Source organism: Meles meles, chromosome 8, assembly GCF_922984935.1.
Source record: "Meles meles chromosome 8, mMelMel3.1 paternal haplotype, whole genome shotgun sequence".
NCBI classification, from domain to species: domain Eukaryota; kingdom Metazoa; phylum Chordata; class Mammalia; order Carnivora; family Mustelidae; genus Meles; species Meles meles.
Window position 1 is genome coordinate 59,151,923 of NC_060073.1, and position 27,459 is coordinate 59,179,381.

At 39.6% G+C, this 27,459-nt stretch overlaps 2 protein-coding genes and 1 non-coding gene across 4 annotated transcripts in view; 2 read left to right on the top strand and 1 right to left on the bottom strand.

Annotated features, from left to right (window-relative positions):
* The first annotated feature begins 1,098 nt into the window (after nucleotides 1–1,098).
* LOC123950061 (olfactory receptor 52Z1-like) lies at nucleotides 1,099–2,109 on the top strand. Its single transcript, XM_046017922.1, has one exon. The coding sequence runs from the start codon at nucleotides 1,099–1,101 to the stop codon at nucleotides 2,107–2,109; it is 1,011 nt and encodes a 336-aa protein (XP_045873878.1).
* Nucleotides 2,110–13,832: 11,723 nt separating this feature from the next.
* RRM1 (ribonucleotide reductase catalytic subunit M1) overlaps nucleotides 13,833–27,459 on the bottom strand; it is a 36,631-nt gene continuing 23,004 nt past the window's right edge. For both annotated transcript variants that reach the window (XM_046017183.1, XM_046017182.1), the window contains 10 exons: nucleotides 27,297–27,458; nucleotides 26,851–26,930; nucleotides 25,966–26,167; nucleotides 23,180–23,329; nucleotides 22,749–22,970; nucleotides 20,607–20,683; nucleotides 17,962–18,097; nucleotides 16,743–16,838; nucleotides 15,476–15,664; nucleotides 13,833–14,466 (listed from right to left, as the gene is read on the bottom strand). In XM_046017183.1, the coding sequence (XP_045873139.1) occupies nucleotides 14,278–14,466; nucleotides 15,476–15,664; nucleotides 16,743–16,838; nucleotides 17,962–18,097; nucleotides 20,607–20,683; nucleotides 22,749–22,970; nucleotides 23,180–23,329; nucleotides 25,966–26,167; nucleotides 26,851–26,930; nucleotides 27,297–27,458 (1,503 nt within the window). In that variant the 3' untranslated portion in view covers nucleotides 13,833–14,277. The remainder of the gene's footprint in view (nucleotides 14,467–15,475; nucleotides 15,665–16,742; nucleotides 16,839–17,961; nucleotides 18,098–20,606; nucleotides 20,684–22,748; nucleotides 22,971–23,179; nucleotides 23,330–25,965; nucleotides 26,168–26,850; nucleotides 26,931–27,296; nucleotide 27,459) is intronic.
* LOC123950135 lies at nucleotides 22,236–22,337 on the top strand. The gene has a single exon (XR_006820139.1). It is a non-coding gene; the product is annotated as a U6 spliceosomal RNA (small nuclear RNA).

Consider the following 27,459-nt stretch of genomic DNA (forward strand, 5'->3'; position numbering starts at 1 on the left):
TAAGCCTTGTAGGGTGACTAGGCTACATTGGCCTTTGGCCTCAGTCTGTAAATTCCTAGACATCAAAGCCTCCAGAGCAACGAAGCCTCTCCTCTGGTTTCCAGAACTCCATTTGTTGCCGGCTTTCACACTGCTTCTCTCCCCTCTTTGTCTCAGTCTGCTCACTTTCACCTGCATTTTAAGATTTTGTCTCATGCCCTTTATAAAATTGCTAATCCTCGCATTGTCATCTCCAGCCTTAATCCCTCATCACACTCCATCTTATTTTTGACTGGGCATGTTGACTGGGCATCTCTTTGTCTATGAGTCCTCACCACATCCAAATGCAATTAATTAATTGTACCTACTAGAACCCCAACCCTATTGTTCCTTTCTCAGGTTTTAGGAGCGCCAATGCAGTCACCCTAGCTAACAACAACAACAACTGACAAAACCCCTTGAAATTACTGTTGGTTCCTCTGTCTCTCCCCACTTCCAACTGGCTCTTAAGTTTGATTGATGTGACCCTCAAAACAGCTCTTCAATCTCTCTCGAGACTTTCATCAGACAGTTAACTGATCTACTCAATTCTCATAGTCTTTTTCACACTTTCTGCCCCTTGAGGTGGTTATTCTACATTTCCTTTCTTGAGTGCTTTAGCATCAAGAAGCTCCTTGAGAACTTACCTGAGTAATCCTAAAATGCAAAAGAGGAGAGCAAATTATAGTTCACATGACAGACACAGACCAACCTTGTTCAAGTTAAGTGGGGGCACCTGGGTGGATCAGTTGGTTAAGTGTCTAACTCTTGATTTTGGCTCAGGTCATGATCTCAGGGTCGTGAAATCAAGTCCAGTGTCAGACTCCATGCTAGATGTGGTGCCTACTTAAGATTCTCTCACCCTCTCCTTCTCTCTGCCCCCCACCAACACTCATGCACACTCCCTCTCTCTCTCTCTCTAGAGGAGGAGGAGGAGGGGGAGGAGAAAGAAAGAAAGAAAGAAAGAAAGAAAGAAAGAAAGAGAAAGAAAGAAAGAAAGAAAGGCTTTCTTCCATTGACCATTTTGTTCTAAGAGTCTCTGATCCCCACTCCAGGGGCCAACCCCCAGGGCCAAAGCTAATGGGTGAGGATGGAAATACCAGCACCTTAAACACCTCCTACACCAACTTCTTCCTGATGGGTTTCCCTGGATTGCAAGAGTGGCGGCCCCTCCTGTTCCTGCCCCTTACCTTCCTTTATGTGACCATCATATCTGCCAATGCACTGGTCATCCACACAGTGGTGGCCCAGCAGAGCCTGTATCAGCCTATGTACCTACTCATTGCCCTGCTCCTGGCTGTCAACGTTTGTGCTGCCACTGCCGTGATGCCCAAAATGCTGGAGGGCTTTGTGCATTATGCTAACCCCATATCACTGCATGGCTGCTTGGCTCAGATGTTCTTTATCTACTTCACTCTCCTTCTGGACTACAACCTCCTGCTGGCCATGGCCCTAGACCGTTATGTGGCCATCTGTCACCCACTCCGCTATACTGAGCTGGTGACCTCCAAACTACTGGGTGTGCTAGTCATTCTTGCCCTGACACGGAGCCTAGGAGTGGCAGTGCCGTTGGTAGTGCTAACGTCACAAGCTCGATTCTGCCGGACAATGGTGATTCCCCATTTCACTTGTGAGTACATTGCGCTGCTGAGCATAGCTTGTGGAGACTTGGCTTTCAACAGTAGGTTGGGACTGGCCATGAGGCTGGTCACTGTGACCTTTGATCTAGCCCTGCTTGGGGCCTCCTACACCCGTATCATTTATGCTGCCGTCCGGATCTCTTCTGGGGGAGCCCGAGCCAAGGCCTTGCACACGTGTGGCTCCCACTTACTGGTCATTCTCACTATCTACCTCTCTGGTCTTTCCACCTCCATTGTCTTCCGAGTAGCCAAGACTGTGTCTCAGGATGTCCAGAACCTGCTCAGTGCCATCTACTTGCTGCTCCCAGGAGTCTTGAATCCTGTCATTTATGGAGTGAGGACCAGGGAGATCCGGCAACATGTGGAAAAGATGTTCTATAGCAAGAAGTCAGCCCAGGAAGTTAGGGGGAAGCCAGGGAGAATGCAAAACATGATAGTGGAGGGGAAATAGCCAGGGTGAGAGGACTTTATAAACTGGGGAAATTGGGGCTGTGACCTCTGGGAATAAGATGCAGGCTTTACTGAGGGATAGACTGAAATCATGAGATTATGGGCTCAAGAGCAGATCCATTGTTGGTCAACTATTGCTTTTGAATTCTTAGAATGCTTTTTCTATTTCCATTCAATAATAAAATTGCTTGTACCTTTTTTTTATGATTTTATTTATTATTTGAGAGAGAGAGTATGAGTGGGGTCAGAGGGAGAGAAAGAAGCACACCTCCCAGCTGAGTGGGGAGCCCAATGGAGGGCTCAATTCCGAGCTTCTAAGATCATGACCTGAGCAGGAGGCAGATGCTTAACCATCTGAACCACCCAGTGCCTCCTGTATCTCTTTTTTGATTAAAAAAAATGTATTTATTTTATTTGAGAGAGGAGATAGATCAGGGAAGGATAGGCAGAGGGTGAGGGAGAGAATCTCAAGCAGACTCCATGCTAAGCCCAGAGCCCAAAGTGGAGCTCTTTCTCATGACCCTGAGATTATGACCTGAGCTAAAATCAAGTCAGATGATTAACCAAGCCACACAGTTGCCACATTACCTATTTACCTTTCTGTTTAGTTTCTTTGTCCTCTTCCCCCTGAGAAAGCCCCAGTTGATATCTGGATGTATAGAGCCCCACTGGAAGTTGTACAAAGCAAGTCAGACAGACCACAACCCACTCTGAACATTCAGTCTGGAACAAATAAACAGGCCAAGCCCTTCCCTGGGGCCCAGCCTCTCCCAAATACAGCCTACTCCCAGTCTGACCAAATATACAGATCAGCCTTGTGTTTCCAGTCTAACCCAAGCACACTGGTTGCATTCTAGAGTCCAATCGGTCTCAATCTTTCTTCTTCCCCCAGGCCTGATACCCCAGTCTGACACAGGCACACAGGTCAGACCTATCCCAAGTATCCAGCTAGCCCACACAAACAGGTCAGGTCCTGCCCAGGGCCAGTTAGTCTGACAGACACCCAGACCAGGTCTTCTCCTGGGGTCCAGTCTGACCCAAAGACCAAACTAGACCGATAGGGTAATTAAGTCTGACCCAAACCCATAGGTTAGGCCACTCTTCTCATGACAGCCAGTGTAAGCTACCTAAAAGTTAACTCCCTACTTAAAAGACTTCCACAATAGTCAATGGAATAGAATGTCCTTCAGGGATTTCCCAAAAAGGGGCTATGGTGCCTGCATACTGTGCGGAGCCATGTGTAAACCATGCCCGAGTCTTCTCTCCTTCTGTTTACTGATCATAGGGAGCTCCCCATTAGGCCACAGGTGCAGGTTGGGAGAGGTGGAGTGGGAGTGAGGACCACGGGCATTTGGGTCACTTCTTCAGTAACTTATATGTACTTCCAGGGCCTCTTAAACCAAATCTTATACATACCACTTCAATGTGTATACCACTCAATGATGGAATGCTGCTGTGCATGCCCAGCTTTATGGCTTAGTGGGTCCAACACCAACCAGTTCATGATGGGCAGCTTAGGTTGCTTAGTGGCCCATGGTGAAGCATTCAGTCTCTACTGAGGCTAAAGAGTAAGCCAAAAGATGTTTCTCAAAAAGTGAGTAGTTATCAACAGAGAAGGGTAAGGCTCTGCTCCAAAATCCTAAAAGCCTGCTAGAGGCTCCAAACAGCATCCTTATCTGCCACTGCCACTTCAACACCATAGACCTGCTGGAGCATATGGCCCGGGGGCAGAGAAGCTCACCTGGCAGCTTAGGCCTGCTGCAGAGCCTTCTCTTGTTCCAAGCCCCACTCAAAACTAGTAGCTTTTCAGGTCATTTGGTAAAGAGGCCAGACTAGCACACCCAAATGAGGAATATGATGCCATGCTGCCTCCAAAATCCAAAGAGGCCCACTAGGCATTGTGCCTGTCCTTTGGTTGTAAGAGGAGCCAGATACAACAATTTCTCTTTCACCATAGAAGGAACATCTCAACATATCTCCAAAAAATTCACTGATAGAAGGCGCCTGAATTTTTGTCAGATTTATTTCCCACCCTCTGACACACAAACATTCTATCAATAAGTCTAGAGTAGTTGCTACTTTTTAGGTCCAATCAGCAGATCATCAATGTACTGGAGCAGTGTCATATATTGTAGGAAAGGTGATCAAGATAAACTAAATTATAACATAGGGCCCGAGAGCTGATATACCCCTGATGCAGAACATATATATGATCACCCAGAACCTTGCCTCCTAAAGTATTTGATTGGGAGTACCCAGTGGTGGTATTTTGAGTGTCTCTGTTCCATATCGCACCATAAACTATCAGTACTTTCTTTACTACTAGAAATAGTCAGGTGGCTTTAAATATAATCAGATTAGAGAACCAATTCCAGAAACTTTAGAACAAATTCAGAAGACTCATCCTGAAGATTCTATTCCTCTAGAACCACTTTTGGTACCAAAATCTGTATCAGTCAGGGTTCTCACTTTCTAGAGAAACAAAACCAATGAGAGAATGGGTGGTGGATTGGTAAAGGTGGTTAGGCAGGAGAGGGAAGGGGAGAGGGTGAGAGATTTTAATTGTCTCACGTAACTGTGGAACTAGCAAGTCTGAAGTTGTCACAGCAGGCTAATATGCAGAAGACCTAGAGAAGAAGTGATATTGTAGCTCAAGTCCAAAGGCCGCCTGAAGGCAGAAGTCCTTCTTTCTTAGAAGACCTCAATCTTTCTTCTCTAAAGGTCTTCAACTGATTGGATGAGGAAATTCACATTATGGAGGGTAACATGATTTACTCCAAGTCTACCAATTTAAATGTTAATTTCATCTTAAAAAAAAAAAATCTTCACAGCAGTACCTAGGCTAGTGTTTGACAAAATACCTGTATACCATGGCCTAACCAGTTGGCACATAAAATTTACCATCACAGAACCCTAGGCTCAAAGCAAGCCTAGTCACATGCGGAAAAAGTACCCCAGCACAGAGCCAATCTGCACAGAGAGCTCCTGAAAATCAAGGAAATCTGTCAAAACATTAACTTAATATGAACTAAAGGTGTGGAGACCATAGTCATCACATGTACTAGGGAACAGTCTCTGCAAAAGTAGTTTGGAAAAGCCCCAAACAGAATATTCCAGTAACAACCAAAAATCACAGGCATTACAAAGAAACAGGAAAACATACCTCATTCAAAGGAACAAGAAAAATTGGCAGAAAACATCCATGAGGAAGTCCAGCCATCAGACTTACTATACAAAGGTATTAAAACAACTGTCTTGGGAGAGGCAAGATAGCGGAGCAGTAGTAGATTGGAATGACGTCAGATACCAGTTCAGCTAGATAGGTATCAAACCATTCCAAACACCTACAACTCAACAGGAAATAGAAAAGCAGCAATTCTAGGAACAGAAAATCGAACACTTTCTGAAAGGTAGGCCGTGCGGAGAAGCGAATCCGAAGCAACCAGAAGATAGACCTTGGGGGTTGGGGGCCAAATCGAGGGAAGCGGTGGAGCAGTGGAGCACAAAATCTGAACTTGTAGAAGTCTGCTCCACTGAGGAACGTCCCTCCAGAGGCTAAGTGAGGGGTGGATCCCTCGCGGGGACATTGTGGTCTCAGGTCTCACAGGGTCACAGAAATATCAGGTGTGTCTGAGTGTGGCAGAGCTGCCAGGTATCGGAGCAGGGAAGCCGGCTACAGAGAAAGAGCCATAGAGCGAGTTTTTAGCTCGGGGTTACGTTAAAACATAATCCAAGGCACAGTCGGGCCACTGCTTTTCGAGAAGGGACACCACAAATGGCAGATCTGGGGAGACTCACCTTCCTGCTCTGGGAGGAGCGGCGCAGCAGGAATCTGCTGGGTTTGGAGACTCCAAACGGGTCTATGTGCCAGAGACAGAAATGGTTGGTCACAGGCCGGGTGAGCACAGAGTGCGGCCAGAGACCAGGGAGACAGGAGTGATTGAGAGCTTTTCTCTGACTGCAGAGGAGTGCGGCCCCGAGCTCTCGGCTCCTCTCGGGCTGGAAAATGGGAGGCTGCCATTTTCATTCCTGTTCTCCTGTTCTCCACAGAAAGTGTTCAGGGAACAAAAGCTCTGAGAGCAAACCCAAGCAGATTACTTAGCCGGGCCCCTCAATTCTGCCTCGGGCAAAGACATTTGAGAGTCATGGCAACAGGTCCCTCCCACAGAAGATCAACAAGAACATCTAGCCAAGACCAAGCTCACTGACTCCAGAGCCAGGGTAAAGCAACACATAGGGTAAATGGCATTTTCCCTATGATCCTTTAGTCTTACAAAGTTAAATTTTTTCAATTTTATTGTTTTTCTTAACTTTTCCTCTTTTAACATTTTTTATCTAGTTTATCTTAACAATACCTTTCTAAAAAAATCCTCTTAAACCTTCATTGTTATAGTCATATTTTATCCCTTCATTGTATTTAACCTTATTTTTTGTATACATATAGGTTGCTTTGTTTTCTAAAAAAATTTTGGGATACAATTTCTTCTAATAGATCAAAATATACTCTAATCTAGCACATGGCTTTGTTCTAGTATCCAGCATGAGCACATTCCCTCTTCCTTTTTTTTTTTTTTTTTTTCCAACCAACTTATCGATTCCTTTTTTAGTTTCTTTTTTTCAATTTTCATCTTTACAGTCCTATTCCATCCCTTCATCATGTTTACCCTTATTTTTGGTTTGTTTTTTTTGTTTTTTTTTTTTAAGATTTTTATTTATTTATTTGAGAGAGAGAGATCACAAGTAGGCAGAGAGGAGGAAGCAGGCTCCCTGCTGAGCAGAGAGTCCAATGTGGGGCTCGATCCCAGGACCCTAGGATCATGACCTGAGCCTAAGGCAGAGGCTTTAACCCACTGAGCCACCCAGGCGCCCCTACCCTTATTTTTGTATATAAGTTTTTCTTTCTTTAAAATTTTGGTAAGTATAGGGTATCTGGGTGGCTCAGTGGGTTAAAGTGTCTGCCTTCGGCTCAGGTCATGATCCTAGTGTCCTGGGATCGAGCCCCGCATCGGGCTCTCTGCTCGGCAGGGAGTCTGCCTCCCCCCACCCCTCTCTGCCTACTTGTAATCTCTGTCAAATAAATGAATAAAATCTTTTTTTAAAAAAAAATTAGGGGAGGTAGTTTCTTCTAAGAGACCAAAATACACCCAAAATCAAGTGGATGGCTCTGTTCTATTCATCAGTCTAACATATGTAATTTTTAATTTTTTTAAATTTTTTATTTCCTTTTCCCCTCTCTTCTCCACCTGGTTTTGGGTCTCTTCTGATTTGGTTAACGTACACTTTTCGGGGTCTTTGCCACACTTTTAGTATTTTATTCTCTCGTTCACATATTCTTTTTTCTTTTTAAGAGCAGAGTAGAGATTTTCTTTCCTTTTTTTAAAGATTTTATTTATTTTTTTGACAGAGAGAGGGGTCACAAATAGATAGAGAGGCAGGCAGAGAGAGAGGAAGAAGGCTCCCCACTGAGCAGAGAGCCCAATGTGGGACTCAATCCTAGGACCCTGAGATCATGACCCAAGCTGAAGGTAGAGGCTTAACACACTAAGCCACCCAGGCGCCCTCCTTCACATATTCTAATCTGGATGAAATGACAAGGCAGAAAAACTCACCACAAAAACAAACAAACAAACAAACAAAATAACAACAACAAAAAAAAACCACCACAACCAAGAGGCAGTACCAACAGCTAGGAACCTAATCAATGCAGACATTGGTAATATGTCAGAACTAGAGTTCAGAATGACGATTCTCAAGGTTCTAGCCAGGCTCAAAAAAGGCATGGAATACATTAGAGAAACCCTTTCTGGAGAAATAAAAGAACTAAAATCCAACCAAGTTGAAATCAAAAAAGCTATTAAAGAGGTGCAATAAAAAATGGAGGCTCTAACTGCTTGGATAAATGAGGCAGAAGAGAGAATTAGTGATACAGAAGACCAAATGACAGAGAATAAAGAAGCCGAGCAAAAGAGAGACAAACAACTACTGGGTCACGAAGGGAGAATTCAAGAGATAAGTGATACCATAAGATAAAACAACATTAGAATAATTAGGATTCCAGAAGAAGAAAGAGATGGGCAGAAGGTATATTGGAGTGAATCATAGTAGAGAATTTCCCTAATATGGCAAAGGGAACAAGCATCAAAATCCAGGAGGCACAGAGAATCCCCCTCAAATTCAATAAAAATAGGTCCACACCCCATCATCTAATAGTAAAATTTACAAGTAAAATTTACAAGTCTTAGTGACAAAGAGAAAATCCTGAAAGCAGCTCGGGATAAGAAGTCTGTAACATACAATGGTAGAAATATTAGATTGGCAGCAGACTGATCCACAGAGACCTGGCAGACCAGAAAGAGCTGGCATGATATATTCAGAGCGCTAAAGGAGAAAAATATGCAAAGTATACTATATCCAGCTAGACTATCATGGAAAATAGGAGAGATAAAAAGCTTCCAGGACAAACAAAAATTAAAAGAATTGACAAACACCAAACCAGCCCTATAGGAAATATTGAAAGGGGTCCTCTAAGCAAAGAAAGAGCCTAAAAGTAGCAGACCAGAAAGGAACACAGACAATATACAATAACAGTCACCTTACAGGCAATACAATGGCACTAAATTCATATCCTTCAATAGTCACCCTGAATGTAAAGGGGCTAAGTGCCCCAATCAAAAGACACAGGGTATCAGAATGTATAAAAAAAAAAAAAAAAATCCATCAATATGGTGTCTAAAAGAAACTCATTTTAGATCCAAAGACACCTCTAGATTTAAAGTGAGGGGGTGGAAAACAATTTACCATGCTAATGGACATCAAAAGAAAGCTGGGATGGCAATCCTTATATCAGATCAATTAGATTTTAAGCCAAAGACTATAGTAAGAGATGAGGAAGGACACTATATTATATTTAATGGGTCTGTGCAACAAGAAGATCTAACAATTTTAATTATCTATTCTCCTAACATAGGAGCAGCCAACTATATAAACCCATTAATAACAAAATTTAAAAAAAACACATCAACAATAATACAATAATAGTAGGGGACTTTAACACCCCCCTCACTGAAATGCAAAAGATCAACAAGGAAATAAAGGCCTTAAATGACACACTGAAACTGATGGACATCACAAATATATTTAGAACATTCCATCCCAAAACATCAGAATACATTCTTCTCTAGTGCACATGGAACATTCTCCAGATCACATCCTGGGTCACAAACATGGTCTCAACCGGTACCAAAAGACTGGGATCATTCCCGGCATATTTTCAGACCACAATGCTTTGAAACTAGAACTCAATCACAAGAGGAAAGTTGGAAAGAACTCAAATACATGGAGGCTAAAGAGCATCCTACTAAAGAATGAATGGGTCAACCAGGAAATTAAAGAATTTAAAAAATTCATGGAAACAAGTGAAAATGAAAACACAACTATTCAAAATCTTTCAGACACAGTGAAGGGGGTCCCAAGAGGAAAGTATATAGCAATACAAGCCTTTCTCAAGAAACAAGAAAGGTCTCAAGTACACAACCTAACCCTACACATACAGGAGCTGGGAAAAGAACAGCAAAAGAAGCCTAAACCCAGCAGAAGAGAAATAATAAAGATCAGAGCAGAAATGAATGAAATAGAAACCAAAAGAACAGTAGAACAGATCAATGAAACTAGGAGCTGGTTCTCTGAAAGAATTAATAAGACTGATGAACCCCCTAGCCAGATTTATCAAAAAGAAAGAGAAAGGACCCAAATTAATGAAATCATGAATGAAAGAGGAGAGCTCACAACCAACACCAAAGAAATACGATATAAGAACTTATTATAAGCAACTATACACCAGCAAAGTTGACAATCTGGAAGAAATGGATGCATTCGTAGAGACACATAAACTACCAAAACTGAACCAGGAAGAAATAGAAAACCTGAACAGACTTATAACCAGTAAGGAGACTGAAGCAGTCATCAAAAATCTCCCAAAGAACAAGAGCCCGGGGCCAGATGGCTTCCCATGGGAATTCTATCAAGCATTTAAAGAATTGATATCTATTCTCCTGAAACTGTTTCAAAAAATAGCAATGGATGAAAACTTCCAAACTCATTTTATGATGCCAGCATTACCTTGATCCCAAAACCAGACAAAGACCCCATCAAAAAGGAGAATTACAGACCAATATCCTTGATGAACACAGGTGCAAAAATTCTCACCAAAATACTAGCCAATAGGATCCAACAGCACATTAAAAGGATTATTCACCCCAACCAAGTGGGATTTATTCCTGGGCTACAAGGTTGTTCAACATCCACACATCAATCAATGTGATACAATACATTAATAAAAGAAAGAACAAGAGCCATATGATACTCTCAATTGATGCTGAAAAAGCATTTGACAAAATACAGCATCCTTTTTTGATCAAAACTCTTCACAATACAGGGATAGAGGGTACATACCTCAATATCATAAAAGCCATCTATGAAAAACCCACAGCAAATATCATTCTCAACCATGAAAAACTGAGAGCTTTTCTCCCAAGGTCAGGAACTCCGCAGGGATGTCCACTATCACCACTGCAATTCAACTTAGTACTAGAAGTCCTAGTCTCGGCAATCAGACAACAAAAAGAAATAAAACGCATCCGAATCAGCAAAGAAGTCAAACTCTCAGTCTTTGCAGATGTTATGATACTTTATGTGGAAAACACAAAAGATTTCCCTCCAAAACTGCTAGAACTCATGCAGGAATTCAGTAAAGTGTCAGGATATAAAATCAATGCACAGAAATCAGTTGCATTTCTATACATAAACAGCAAGACAGAAGAAAGAGAAATTAGAGAGTCGATCCCATTTACAATTGCACCCAAAACCATAAGATACCTAGGAATAAACCTAACCAAAGAGGCAAAGAATCTGTACTCAGCAAAGTATAGAGTACTCATGAAGGAAATTGAGGAAGACACAAAGAAATGGAAAAGCGTTCCATGCTCATGGACTGGAAGAATAAATATTGTGAAAATGTCTATGCTACCTAAAGCAATCTACACATTTAAAGCAATCCCTGTCAAAATACCATCAATTTTTTTCAAAGAAATGGAATAATCCTAAAATTTATATGGAACCAGAAAAGACCCTGAATAGGCAGAGGAAGGTTGAAAAACAAAAACCAAAGTTGGCAGCATCACAATTCCAGACTTCAAGCTCTGTTACAAAACTGTACTCATCAAGACAGTATGGTACTGGCACAAAAACAGACACATAGATCAATGGAACAGAATAGGGAGCCCAGAAATGGTCAACTACTCTTTGACAAAGCAGGAAAAAATGTCCAGTGGAAAAAAGACAGTCTCCTCAACAAACGGTATTAGGAAAATTGGACGGCCACATGCAGAAGAATGAAACTGGAGCATTTCCTTACACCGTACACAAAAATAGACTCAAAATGGATGAAAGACCTCAATGTGAGACAGGAATCCATCCAAGTCCTTGGAGAACATAGGCAGCAACCTCTCTGACCTCGGCCACAGTAACTTCTTCCTAGTAATATCACCAGTCAACGTAAGCAAGGGCAAAATGAACTACTGGGACTTCACCAAGATCAAAAGCTTTTGCACAGCAAAGGAAACAGTCAAAAAACCCAAAAGATTACTGACAGAATGGGAAAAGATATTTGCAAATAACATATCAGATTAAGGGCTAGTATCCAAAATCTAGAAAGAACTTATCAAACTCAACAGCCAAAGAACAAATAATCCAATCAAGAAAGGGGCAGAAAACATGAATAGACATTTCTGCAGACATTTGCATCCAAATGGCCAACAGACAAATGAAAAAGTGCTCAGTACCACTCAGCATCAGGGAGATACAAATCAAAACCACAGTGAGATACCACCTCACACCAGTCAGAATGACTAAAACTAACAAGTTAGGAAACGACAGATAGTGGTGAGGATGCAGAGAAAGGGGAACCCTTCTACACTGTTGGGAACGCAAGCTGGTGCAGCCACTCTGAAAAACAGCATGGAGGTTCCTCAAAAAGTTGAAAGTAGAACTACCCTACGACCCAGCAATCACACTATTGGGTATGTACCCTAATGACACAAATGTAGTGATCCGAAGGGGCATATGCACCCTAATGTTTATAGCAGCAATGTCCACAATAACCTAAGTACGGAAAGAACCTAGACATCCATCAACAGATGAATGGATAAAGATGTGTATACACACACACACACACACACACACACACACAAATACTAAACAGCTATCAAAAAAAATGAAATCTTGTCATTTGCAATGATGTGGATGGAACTAGAGGGTATTATGCTATGCGAAATAAGTCAATCAGAGAAAGACAATTACCCTATGATCTCTCTGATATGAGGAATTTGAGAGGCAGGGCAGGGGGCTTATGGGGGGGTAGGGAAGGGAAAAAATGAAACAAAATGAGATTAGGAAGGAGACAAACCATAAGAGACTCTTAATCTCATGAAACAAACTGAGGGTGGCTGGGGGTAGGAGGAAGGGATGGGTGGTTGGGTTATGGACATTGGGGAGGGTATGTGCTATGGTGAGTGCTGTGAAATGTGTAAGACTGATGATTCACCAACCTGTACCCCTGGGGAAAATAATACATTATATATTAATATTTTTAAAAAAAGAAAAGTGAATGAACTCTAAAGGACCAAAAGGAAAAAGAAAGGGGCAAAAAGATTATCTGAAGATATATAAGAAATAATGGCTGAAAACTTCCCAAATTTAATGAAAGATGTGAATCTACTTATCCAAGCAGCTCAACAAACATCAAGGAGGATAAACTCAGAGATCCACACCAAGATACATTAAAATCAAACTGTCAAAAGCCATTAGGATGACTATTATCAAACATTAAAAAAAAACAAAAACAAAAAAAAAACTAGCAAGTGTCAGCAAGGATGTGGAGTAATTGGAACTCTCATCCTCTACGGGTAGGAATGTACTATGGTGCAATGCTGATAGAAAAGTTTGGCAGTTCCTCAAAAAGTTAAACTAAATATTATAATTATATACATATAAATATAATATATTCCCACAATTCCACTTCTAGGTATATACCCACCAAAACTGAAAACAATAATTGAAACAGATACTTGTGCATCAATGTTCGTAGCAGCATTATTCACAATAGCCAAAAGGTGCGAATAACCCCTAATGTCTAATAACGTATGAATGGGGAGACAAAATATAATATATACACACAATGGAATATTACTCAGCTTTTAAGAGGAATTAAATTCTGCTATATGCTACGTGGATGAACCTTGAAAACATGCTAAGTGAAGTAAGCCAGACATAAAATGTCACATATTGTACTATTCCATTTATATGAGGTACCTAGAATAAGTAAATTCAAAGATAGAAAGTAGAACAGAGGTTATCAGGGATTGAGAGAAGGGAATGAAGATGTTGTTTTAGAGTTTCTGTGTGGGATGATAAAAATTTCTGGAAATAGGTAGTGGTGATGCCACTAAACTTCATGCCACTAAACTGTATGCTTTAAAGTGGGTAAAATGGTAACATTTATGTTATGTATATTTACCACAATAAAAAGAGGAAATAGGCATATGTTAAAATCAGAATTCTACACAGCATCTATGTAATTTTTCTTCAAATTTCTTCTCTGAACTCTCAAAGCACAGAAAACATTTTTTTCAAATTTGACCTTTGTAAGAAAATAAATGACAAATTTGGTCTCACACAATCACTCAGAAATATTTATTTCAGAATGACCTATAGGAGCTTATCCAGATAAAGGTCCTGTCAGCACTTCTCCCAGGTTATGACTCAGTTTTGCTTCTCTGGACCCACCAGTCAAAGCAGCAAAACTATGTCTTCTTAGAAAAACTGAGGTCACCAGAAAAAGGGTGCCAGGTGGGCAATGAAACCCTCCTCAATCACTCCCTATTTGCAAGGTGACTTCTTTTGCACTCCTAAAACTTCTACGTTGATTCCAGAGATAACAATTTAAAAAACCAATACTTTCACTCTATATAGAAACAGTACTTTAAATTGACTGACCCTTTTGCTGCAATAAGGTCCAGCAAAGGCTGAGTACTTCAAGCAAACCTACTACACCTATCTATGCTCAAGAAGTAGTTTGGCTGTGAGGAAGTGCTGGTCTCCTCCAAGCCTTTCCTCAGGACCCACACATCAGACACTCCTCTCTATTCTCCAGAGAGCACACCATGGCTGCTGTGTTCCTCTCCTTCTCTTCTTCTTCTTTTGTTGCCTTCTCCTTATCTTTCAGCTTCTCCTTATTTAGAGTGAACTGGATTGGATTTGCTGCTGGTCGTGTCCTTAAGTAATACATCCCAGTCTTCAAACCCTACAAAGGAAGCAAATACAGCTATTAGAAATTTTAAGAACACTAGGAATTCAAGACCAATGTTTAAAATACACTTCCATAAATCAAATCAGATTGTTTTCTAAACCTGAAATTCCAACTCCTTTAGGAAGCCTTCTCAAAAATGCTTAAGAGGTAGAAAGAGTCAGACAGTATACTGTGTTCCTTTTGCCACTAAAAAAGCTTATCTCTTTGGAAATGCCAAATATTTTTGTTCTCTAGTCTTTTCTTGTTTTTAGATGTATGACTTCCAAGTTTGCCTAAGACAACATGTCTACTTTATAACTATTTACGGAGATAGACTGCGTCTCTGTAAAGAACAGATGATGACTACTTCAAGGGTCAGGATCATCTATTCAGTATCCCCAGTCTAAGCACATAGTGTGTGGTCAATAAATATCTCTTAAATTTAAAAAACAAACAAACAAACTGTACATCTGTATAAATACCCTGAAGATTACCAGGTACTAAGGATAGAATCCAGAATTACAGGACTTTACAGCTGGCAATGATAAGCTAAGTAACTGGCCTTTATACTGTAAATAAAGTGGGGAAACAAATGATGTTTCTGAATAGGGGGCTGACACATGTAAAGTTCTATTTTAGAAATGGTAGCCGTGAGATCAGATACTAGAAGCAGGGAGCTCAGTTAAAAAGTTTAAGAATAATGGCAGTGGAACAGGAAGAAAGATACTCAACAAACAGTATAAAGGAACAACCAACACAACTTGGTGAGTGATTATATGGAGAATAAGGAGAGGATTGTAGGTAACTCCAAGGTTTCAAACCTCAGAGTGAAATAATCCTAAAAGAAACAAGAAAATCCAAAGTGTGATCGGATACAAAAACCATGACTTGGTTTTAACATACTGGATTTGAAGTGAAAAAACGGCTAGGTGGCAGTATCTAATAGGTAGCTAGAATATAAAACCGTTCCAATTTCAAAATATCCCAAGCTGGCAATGAGTCCTCCTTGAGTTCCTCCACGAACCTGCTTCCAGCCATAGAAGTGCATACTAGTGAGTTTGCCGTAGTTAGGCTCAGCGATGTGGATGTTCAAAGACTGGCTTTGATCAATGAAAGCACCTCTTTCAGCTGCCATCTTAAGAACAGTTTTCTGTGAAATTTCCCACACAGTCTTATAAAGTTGCTTCAGGTCGTCAGGAATTTCTGGTATGCTCTGAAAGACGGAAAAACAAATGTTTATTGCAGCCTGGCTGAAGAAATCAGGATAATTAACATAATTAATGACACAAGGGTCTGGCCTTAGTTCTAATTCCTGCCAGATCTGACCGTACCATTTAGCATCATACAATATGATCCTTATCAGTTTTCCTAAGGCTGCTAACCTCTGGCTTAGAATGTCCAACAAAACTCCATGTAACCAACAAAGTATTTGGCTAGTGATAATGATTATAAGATTCATTTCTATTTGGATCATAGCCAAACATTCATTATTCTAGAGGTACTTAATAATAAAAGGAGCTAAGGAGCAATAAATGACCCCTGAATTCTGTAGAAAACAAAAGTAGTCAGGGATGTAACTCACATGTAGACAATCAAAGGAAGCAATGAAACAAACCCTTTCTGGAGTCAAGAGAAATAATGTTTTTTTTAGGTCTAGCGTTAATCTGCATCAAAACATACAGATTAGCTAATGCTACAATTTCTGCCAGCAAATATAGAAATGTTACAGAAATCTTATCTGTGTTACCAGGGAGACAAATGCTTAAACAGAGGCCTCCATCTACAAATAAATATTTCTTGATTCTTGGCTCAAATATTTTATTGTTAAATACTATCTGTGGCTGTTTTTTGGACTTTGAGTACTTGGTCTCCACTAGGACTTCTTAATTAAGTTTGACTCTCTAATTTCACACTTTATATCAGTGGTCCCGAAATTTTGATGCATTTTGGAATGACCTAGGGGGTCTTTAAAAAATACTAATGCCTGTCTCCCATTTCCAGACATTCTAATTTAATTGTTATGGGGTGCAGCCTAAGCTTCAGAATTTTAAAAACTCCCCAGTTGATTCTAATGTTTAGAGAAGTTGGAAACTACAGCTTTATATTACTGCACAAACAAGAGGGTAAAGTCTAGCTATGTAAAGATGTATATAAGCCTACCACAACAATGCAGGTGAACACAAGCCCATATGACCACAGTGAATGACTTTTCTCTCTACTGAACGGGGTAAGTGAGAAGGTACCAATGTCCAACTTAGATTCTAAAGAGCACACTTGTTTTCATACTGTACCTGGATAGAACCATTGCATGCGATAATCTGATTTTTCATCTCTTCATTCCATAAGCCCCGCTCAGTAAGATCCTTCAGTAAGTGAGGATTTACAATCTGAACAGAAAACCAAAAAGATGTCAAGGAATAATAAGAATAATAGGGCCTAAACAGGATCACAGGCCTAGAGCTTAAAATAAGTAAGATCACTGAAAAAGTTTTTAACATTAAATTAGTTGGTAAAGTCTATCTTTTACAAGATTGGGAGGCCCATCCTACCAAACAAAAGTTATGTTCCTTTAAAATCTTGATCTGTGGGGTGCCTGGGTGGCTCAGTGGATTAGGCCGCTGCCTTCAGCTCAGGTCATGATCTCAGGGTCCTGGGATCGAGCCCCACATCGGGCTCTCTGCTCTGCAGGGAGCCTGCTTCCTCCTCTCTCTCTGCCTGCCTCTCTGCCTACTTGTGATCTCTCTCTCTCTGTCAAATAAATAAATAAAATCTTTAAAAAAAATAAAAAAATAAAATCTTGATCTGTGATTCAAGAAACATAGTATTTGCCAAAGTGAAAAGAACTAACATTTCCCAAGATGGGTAAATCTGTGTGGATTACTTCCTCTCCCTCCCCCGCCAAGTAAGGAGAAAATAATACTTAAGAAGAAACATTAGAAATGTATCTACTCCAAACCTTACAGAAATTTATTTCAGGAGATCAGGAAATTCACAAATAAAAATCTTTTAAATTAGTGGTTCTCAACCCTAGTTGCACATTAGAATTACCTGGGAACTTTAAAAAAACACTGGTCCTACCCACCAGGAATTCTAATTTGTAAACCAGGGTGAGAACTATTGTCATGGTTCCATGTACTTCTTGCTTCTATATACATCTTGAGTTTCACTGTATGAATCTTGAGTATCATCAACTTATGCATCTGAGGTCATAGTATACATCATTATGATTACAGAATGGTTAAATACCATGTGAATTCTAGTATCAACCAGTTACATTCCCACCCACCTATCGATACTTTCCTACCTAATGATCATTCATTCTTTCAACAGATATTTATTAAATGTCTATTATTAAATAACGCAGAATAATATTGGACATGAAGAGGACTTACTTTATCAAAGCTCTGCCCCCGTACAAAGCAAAAGGGACATACTAAATATGAGTTGGCATTTACTCCCAACATCAGGCTTTTGCAAGATCTCCTGTAGGTCTACTTGTGATCTTCTCACCTGAAATTCTCCTGACAAAACTCTGCGAGTATAGATGTTGCTGGTATAAGGTTCAATGGACTCATTATTTCCCAGAATCTGAGCAGTTGAAGCAGTAGGCATCGGGGCAATAAGTAAACTGTTTCTTATACCATACCTAAAGAAAAGGAGATTATTAGGTGCTGGTACTAAAGCTACAATCTGCCCGGAAGTGAGCTACTTCATGTCACTGCAGTAAATGCAGATGGAGTGAGTGACATCATACATGCATTAGACTCACATAATGACTTGTGAATTTGACCGCTATAGAGATGCATCTCACAGTATGGGTGCTATAGCTCACCCCTCTCCTAAACACCTGACTCCTAAACAAAATTAGCACAATTTTACTGCTGAAGTTTCTTATCATGCCATGACTTATTAGTACTTCATACACTAGCTTGCCTAAGGAAATAATCGAATGGCTGTTGAAGAGTCCCCACCTGTATCAGGGTACATTCATTCTTTTCTATGTGCCCTATGATCACTGTGCTAAGCCCTTTCAGGAAACATAATGATGTGAAAGTTGTCAGAATCCAACATCTAGGGGCGCCTGGGTGGCTCAGAGGGTTAAGCCTCTGCCTTCGGCTCAGGTCATGATCTCAGGGTCTTGGGATCGAGCCCCACATCGGGCTCTCTGCTCAGCAGGGAGCCTGCTTCCTCCTCTCTTTCTGGCTGCCTCTCTGCCTACTTGTGATCTCTGTCTGTCAAATAAATAAATAAAATCTTAAAAAAAAAAAAAAAAAAAAAGAATCCAACATCTATCACCAAAATTCTCCACAGGGAAAGATTATGCTCAAAGTATATTCCCGATTTGCTCTATTACCTCTTCACTCATAAGTTTCTAGAGGAAGGTTAACGTCTTCTGACTCTATTCACTGCCAAAGAGAGTGCTTAAGGAAGAATATGCCATCTGAACATGGAGAAATCTTCAAGCTGCCCTTAGCTCATCCTTCAAAGCTCAGCCCAAGAGATGACTACTAGAACATCTTTCCTGACCAGGCAGACAATACTAAATACAACTGTAAGTATTTCTTCCGCAAACATTTTCTATGATCTGTACCTTTACATATACTTTATGTGTGCTACATGTCTCACCTTACTTAGTCTTAAGTTTCTCAAACACCAAGAATTTGTTTTTCCTATATTCTGTACCTCTGGATTTATCCAGTACTTAGCGTAAAGCTTCATGTCCTAATGGAATCTGTACTACTGGGATCTTAATCTCACTTTGCCACTCCTAGTTTTGAGGCATCAAGCAAATCACCAACAGATTTCATGTCTTACTTCCTCAGTAAAGTGGACAGTGATTTTCCCGTCCAAAGATAGGAAAACATTTTGAAAAGTCATATATATATATATAGGACATACCAAACTATGGAATTGTCTGTAATCATTAAAAACATTAGGTAAATCTTCAAGTACTAAGAGAAAGACGTCGAAAATAAATCACAAAGTCTTAGAATATATCAAATTTGATCATATTTTTATAACAAAACTGTGTGCATCTGCAAATGTACTGAAAAAGCTCTAGAAAAATACACACCATTAACAATGGCTATCTCTGGGAAAAGGAATAAGTTGGTTTGTATTTGTTTTGTGGAACAAGTGGTTGGCAGGAGAGGTATAAAGAAGGGCTTTCACCTTCCATTTTATTTCTGTACTTGAACTTTGTTATTCATGTATTAATTTTGAAATTTTAAAAAGTTCTATATAGAAAAATACCCATAGTATTTTGAAAAAATAAAATAAAATACATGTCCATTTTGCAGAGGTTGAATTTACATGTAAATGTACACAGGCACACACGTTTAGAAGAAAGTCTGAAAGATGAAAGACAAAAAGATACAAACAGATTTTTAGGAGGTGGTATTGGGATAATTTCATTTTACTCCCCTTCACTCATACATTTTCCTAAATTTTCTAACAAGTATTATTAAGTAATAAAACAATTTTAAGGCAAATAGATATTTTTTAAAGAGTATTTTTAAAGCTACTGCTTCCTTCTGTAAACATTAAACATACACATTAATCCAGAGACAACAGGCTCATGAAGAAAGTGAAAACAACTTGCTTTATGATTCACTAAGCAAAACATCCTACCCGCCCTTAAATCCTTTTTATTTTTATTAGTTTGAAAGGCCTTAAAAACCTCAAGTTTTACATTTTTCTTTCATAGTTTAACACATTACCCTCCAAAAGCTCTTCCAAATCCCTAACTTATTCCTGTGACAACCAATTCAGCAGAAGCCATTTAGATGCCCAAGGTAGTTAAGCAATAAATAAAAGTGAAAAATATTTAAAAAGCAAGCACACTCGGAAATATGAAGTTTAATGAGAAAAAGAATTGCTTAATCTGGGTAGTTACGCCCCTAAAACAAGACCAACTAATAACACCTACCATTTATTAAGATGCTTTCATTGTACCAAGCTATTTATAGGCTACTATTCATATATTATCTTACAAAGTATTTTCACAAAAACAGTTCTGTAGATAGGTCATTTTCGCCCCATTTAAAAGAGGAAAATGAGTTTCAGAAGTTAAAATAACATACCTAACTTCTGAAAGCCAGAATGAGAACCTAAACCCTCCTTACTTTAAAACTACCTTACAGCTCTTTGCTTACTTTGCAATCTTTTCCTTGAGAAGTTTCCAGTCCCACAAGTCTGTAGGAGTAACATTCCACATATCATACTGAAGGATCTGGGAATAAACAAAGCAAACTTATGACAAATCATTCTATAACAATTTAAAACCATGACAAAAAGCAAATCACTAACTGCCATGCCCCACAACCCAACAGATGTCTTCTAGTGGAACTGTGTGAGGAATACAAGGTTCAGAGATTTCTCTGAACAAACTTTCATGCAGTCATATTGATCAAAAGCAGGCTAAGAAAACTGGTTAAGGCATATCTCTTTCCCATGTCCCTGCTAAGTGCCCTCAGAGGGCCCATATCTTATCTACAAACCAGGAAATCCTAACATTCATGTAAGTATGTTGCTGAGATGCATTCTTTTTTTTGTACATAAAAATGTTATTCTAATTTCATCTTTAATTGCTTTGATCTATTTACTTAATTATTACTAAGTATTTTCAAACCACTGGTTATCAGATTTCCTAAATACCAGCAGGAACATCAGGACTAAACGTAACATAACATTTTACTTCACACTGAAGAGACTCATACTATCAGTAATAAAGGCAGTGTGGAAAGCAGAATTCTAAGACAGTTCCCAGGTTCCCCAGATGCACAGGCCATGTATGTCCTCCTCCTGAGTGTCACTTACATAATCAAGGCAAAGAGGAAAAGTTTCTACAGATGTAATTAAGGTTACTAATCAGTTAATTTTGAGTTAAACAAGAGAGATTATCCTGAGTGGATCTGACTTATCAGGTGAAAGCCTTCAAAAGAGAAACTGGACTAGGGCCTTCTTGAAATGAGAGACCCCTTCCTACTGGCTTTCAAGAAGCACAATGTCATGAGTTGTACAGGTATAAACAAATGAATTCTGCCAAAAACCAGGTGACCTTGAAAGAAGACTCTGAGCCTCAGAGCAGACCATAACCTCTATCAACACCTTGACTATAACCTTGGGAGACCCAAACAAAATGACCTACCTAGCTAAGGCGAGACTGGACCCCGATTCAAGGAAATAGAGATAAGGTATGTTGTTTCTATCTACTAAATCTAGCAAAAGAAAACTAATACAGTTAGCATGCTTCTTAAGTCACTTTTACCAATGACTAGTTCTAAATAAAGCATTAAAATAAAGGGGCATCTGGCTGGCTCAGTCCGTGGAGTATGCGACTCTTGATGTCAAGGTCTTAAGTTCATCCCATGTTGGGTGTAGAGATTACTCCAAAATAAAATCTCGGGGTGCCTGCGTGGCTCAGCTGCTTAAGTGTCTGCCTTCAGCTTGTGTTGTGATCCTGGGATCCTGGGATTGAGCCCCACATGGGGCTCCCTGCTCAGCAAGGAGTCTGCTTCACCGGTCCCTCTGCTCCTCCCCCCCAGCTTGTTTCCTCTCTCTCTCTCTCTCTTCCCGTGCTCTCTCAAATTTTAGTATATGTGCTGCTGAAGCAAGCACACACTCTCTCTCAAATAAATAAAAATCTAAAATAAAATCTTTAAAAAACCCCACATTAAAATAGAGTATCCTTTTTACTCTAGAGAACAAAAGTACCGTATTAGTTTCCTGTGTCTGGTATAATAAATCACCATAAATTTCGTGGCTTAAAATAACAAAAATGTGTGCTCACTTCGGCAGCACATATACTAAAATTGAAATGATAGAGATTAGCATGGCCCCTATGCAAGGATGACATGCAAATTCATGAAGCATTCTGTATATTTTTTTAAAAAGTGTATTCTCTCATAGTTCTGGAAGCCAGAAGCCCAAATGAACATGTTGGGAGGGCTACACTCTCTCCAGGGGCTCTGGAGGAGATCCTGTTCTTTGACTCTTCTAGTTTCTAGTGGCTACAGGCATTTCTGGGTTGTGGGTGCATCACTCCGACTTCTGCCTCCATGGTCATGTTGCCTCTCCTCTTCTCTGTCTCTTGTAAGGACTATTGTCACTGGATTTAGGGCCCACCTGGGTAATCCAGGATAATCTCATTTCAAAATCCTTAATTACATCTGCAAAGACCCTTCTGAATCCAAAAAGGTAACATTCATAGGTTCCAGGGATCAGGATGTGAATACATCTTTTTGAAGGCTACCATTCAGCTTACAGGCAAAAAGAAACATTATCCATATACTTACTCCTCTGCTAACTGGAGAGCCCTCATAGGTTTCATATGGGCCATGCTCCTTGGCCAGGTCACAGCTGGCTTCCAAGGCTCCATAATAAATGGTTTCAAATATCTGCTTGTTCAGTAGCTGGGCTTCTGGACTCTCAAATGGATACCTCATCAGAATAAAAGCATCTGCCAGACCTTGTACCCCGATTCCAATGGGGCGATGGCGTTTATTTGATAAGCATGCCTTTGTGCCAACAGATTTAGAGAAAGAGACGTTACTGAACAGAAAAGGCAACATTCTGAACCAAATGATACGTGCTCTTTTTTTAATCTCTATTTTCTCACAAACATTCCAAAGACAGCTGTTTAAATGAAGACTGTCAGGCCATGATAAGCTCCCTTCTACTACTTGGATTTCAAGAATTATCAATAAGTGGAGACCTCTATTCATACCTCTGGGATAGGGTAGTAGTTAATATCAATAATTTTATTCAAGTTTCGGACAATGACTTTGGTGACTTCAGCCAGCTTCTTAAAGTCATATGTGTGTTCTGATGTGACATACATATTGAGGGCCAGGGAAGCCAAGTTACAGACTGCAACCTGGAATGCAAAGAAAAAGGGTCAAGAATCACACAATTTTTATTTCTTCCCCCTGTGTCAATGACACCACCATGTAAGCCTCTAATACTCCCTATAAATTTTTGTATTTGTCTCCTCCCTCTTCACTGTTCATTTCTAAATCCCAATACCTATTCACATGTGAGTTGTAAAATGCAGCAGTGAAATAGGTAAGATAGAGAATCTGTGTCCCATAGTCCATAGCTCTATTGCCAGAGACCTCCCACTGTGCTCTAATTTCTTAATGTGTATCTGTCTCAGTCAGTAGATGTACTGTCCAATACAGTAGCCGATAGCCACATGTAGCTATTTAAATAAAATTAAAAATTCAGATTCTCAGTTGCACTAGTCCTATTTCATGTGCTCAATAGCCACCAGATACATTTCCATTGATGCAGAAAGCTCTTCCAAATTACACATTCCCACCTTACTCTCACTAAAATTCTGATTAGCCTCTAACAACAGGGGATCCAAGTTTGTGAATACTGAAAAAGCTCTTCGGTGATTTACCACTATGTGGTAAGCTTTTTCAGGAAAGAAACGTATCTTATTTATACTTATATTTTTAGTACTAGTTCCACATCTGGTATATAACAAATGCTTAATAATGTTGAATGAATACACTTTACTTCCCATTTTGATTATGACTATCCTAACCCAAAATCTCAACTCCCCTCACCTAGACTCCCTCATGCCCTTCGTATCTACTCAATTCTACACATATCGCCTAAGTACCCATTTTTAAAGCATAGCTCGGATTGCTAAGTCTGATAAATGTTACAAAGAAAAATAAGGCAGGAAAAGACAAAATGGTTCTAGGAATAAGGACAGGAGTGCCATTTTAAAACAGAATTGTCAAGTAAGACCTCACTGATAATGAGACATATGAACAAAGAACTAAAAAGGTTAGACAGCAATCCATGTGGCTATCTGGGAGGGAAGAGCATTTTCACATTCAAAGTAAACAGCAAAAATCCTGATAAAGGCGGTGTGCTTGATATACTTGAAAATTAGTAGGGCTGGAGCACAGTGAACAAAGGGGAAAGTAACAGTAGATGAGATGGGCATACCTAGTTGTGCATGAACTCATAGGGCACTGTAAGAATTCTGGATGGAAATTAAGTACTGATACATGCTACAACACAGATAAGCCTTGAAAATATGCTAAGTGAAAGAAGGCTGACACAACAGACCACTGTATTACATGATTCTGGTTATAAAGAATGCCCATAAGAGGGAAATCCAGAGGCAGAAAATAGATTAGTAGTTGCCAGAGGCTAGGGGAAGAGGGTTAATGGGTATAAGGTTTCTTTATGGGTTGATGAGAAGTGTTCTAGAATTAGATATTGGTGATGGTTACACAACCTTGTGGATAAACTAAAAAACACTGAAATGTACACTTAGAAGGGTGGATTTTATGGTATGAGAATTATATTTCAACTTTTAAAAAAATGAACAAACTCTGGATGGGCTGGAAAGTCAAAGAAGAGTGGTGTGTGGAGGAATGTTATATCCTGATTTTTGTTTTAAGAAGGGTCACTCTAGTCTCTATAGCATAATCTATCTTGTACAACAGTTACTTGAGTACAGTATATGCCAGTTTTCTTCAACAACGAATTATACATTTTCAGAGGGCAGGGCCTGAGTCATAACCATTTACATCCCAGAGCACTTGGTACAGTGTCTTACACATAGCTGGTGCTCAGTAAACTCTGGTTGAATTAAACCACTACGCTAGCAGAATGTTCAATTCACTTCACATTTTCTTCCCAACTTTAAATTTGTCGTGTTTTTTAGGTCCTAGCATATGGGATCTGCTCCTTCTTCCTCATTTCCATAGTTTACATCCAATATCTAAGCAGCCTGTCATCCAACCACTACAATAATCTCCACAAGCTAACCTCCAACATCCTCTTACACCAAGATACTCTATTACCAGAAACAAGATCTATCCTTCTCATCCTAGCATTTTTGACGCTATTTTCCTTTCAGGACCTACAAGGGCTTCCTACTCTGTGACATGCCAGACATTTCACCTACTATCTCCTCTCCCCCAGCCATAGCCATTTCTGCAGATCCCAAACCATAATGTATTTGCTCCATCAGAACAAATTTATTTGACAATCTCTGCACAAAACCTATTCCTGTCTCTGATCTGACAAGCTATTCTTCCCTTTTCCATAAACTTAAAAAAAAAAAACAAATCTATGTCCCATTTCTAGCCTCACTTCTTCTGCAAATCACCTTAAAGATTTGCCATTAGAATTTTGTCTCTCCATTCACTGAAAGGACTCTCTACCTGCTTACTGAATTAGCATCCTGACACATTCTTGTGTTTGTCCTAAACCGCCATAACGGAACACTGAGAAAATATTATTACAATGGGTGTGTAAGAAAAAAAGTGAGTCTTTTCTATATAGCTTAGACTCTAAGATATTTAAAGGTACAGATCACATCTGTTCCTTTCTTTTGTCATCTCTACTTTAGTGCCCTTCTACTTACAGCAAACTTTAGAAACTCCCTTCCCCCATTTCAAGTAAAATCAAGTAAGGGATTCACAAATAATAACTGCCTCGGATTCTCCTCTCAGGACTCTGGGCAGAAGTTTGTCTACCTACCTCATCTTTGCTGGTATACTCTACTATTTCTGTGCACAGGTTGCTGCACTTGATCGTTCCCAGGTTCTGCTGGTTGCTCTTCCGATTACAGGAATCTTTGTAGAGCATGTACGGGGTACCTGTCTCTGTCTGAGACTCAATGATGGCATACCAAAGCTGCTGAGCTTTTACAACTTTGCGGACACGACCCTGTTTCTCATAACTGAAAGGCAAAGCTAATATTATTTTAATATTCCCTAAGAAAATCTTTATTGCAGACAACTTGAAGACACTAAAATATAAAATTATGAGAACTCTTAAATGTTTACTGTTTTGCTAAGAGAGCAGAGGAAAATTGGGCAGCTCTGGACCCATTAGAATAAACCCAAATCCCATTAAATCAATAATACCCATCATAGGGAAAAAGAATAACACTTAAAGTTGTCAGATCTACTACTGTGCTATTATTTAATGAACTAGTGACATGTGTCCTGGCTGTTCTTGATTTCTATGGGCAATATAAAGTGTAACTTTTTATATCATGTATCATATTTATATATTTGCTTTGTACTGTAAGACAAAGCAAAATATTAACCTTTACCTTAATTTTTATAAGTATCAATTAAAAACCAAAGCACCTCTTTGTAAGTCACAAAGGTTTTTTTTGTTGTCGTTGTTTTTTTTTTTTAAGTCACAAAGTTTTAATTAAGAAAGAAGACAGAAGCAAATTTTGGTGAAGATTCAGGTAGCAAATCTGACCACAGTAAAATTACTAATCACATTCTCTCCTGGATATTTCTGAAGATTCCTAGAAACTGGTTAATAACTGATAAGGTTTTGAAATCTGGATTCCCCAAATAAAGGAAACACATGATTAAAAATTACTACTTCATATTTTTCCCATACCTTTCATAGAGCTTCTCAAATTCCTCTCCCCAAACCTCATCCAGACCAGGACATTCATTTGGACACATCAAAGACCAATCCTACAAAGGGAAGAACCCATAAAAGACTTGAAATAACCAATCACACATAGTCCATTAGGAACACTATAAGAGTTAGGGTGGCTTCCATAGACTCTCTTGGAAATCTGCTGTAGAAATAATCATTTCGGGCTCAGGCTCAAACATCTAGTTCTGCCTGTTTACATGACCTTTTAAGCATTTAGGTCAGATAGAATCTGCTTTAGAGAATAAAAACCCAAGTGGGTAGGAATGGCATCTCTTAAATTGCTTAAAATGCCTTCCATACCATAACACATAGGTGGATTCTTCCTAACCATGATTTAAGATGACAAAAAAGAAAGCTGATATGAATCAAGTTGTTCTTACCAACAGGTACCTCCTTCTTACCTGATTAGTCTCCACTCGTTTCATGAAGAGATCTGGAATCCAAAGGGCAAAGAAAAGGTCCCTGGCACGCTGTTCTTCCTTTCCTGTGTTCTTCTTTAAATCAAGAAACTCAAAAATGTCTAAGTGCCAAGGCTCCAGGTAAATAGCAAATGCCCCAGGTCGC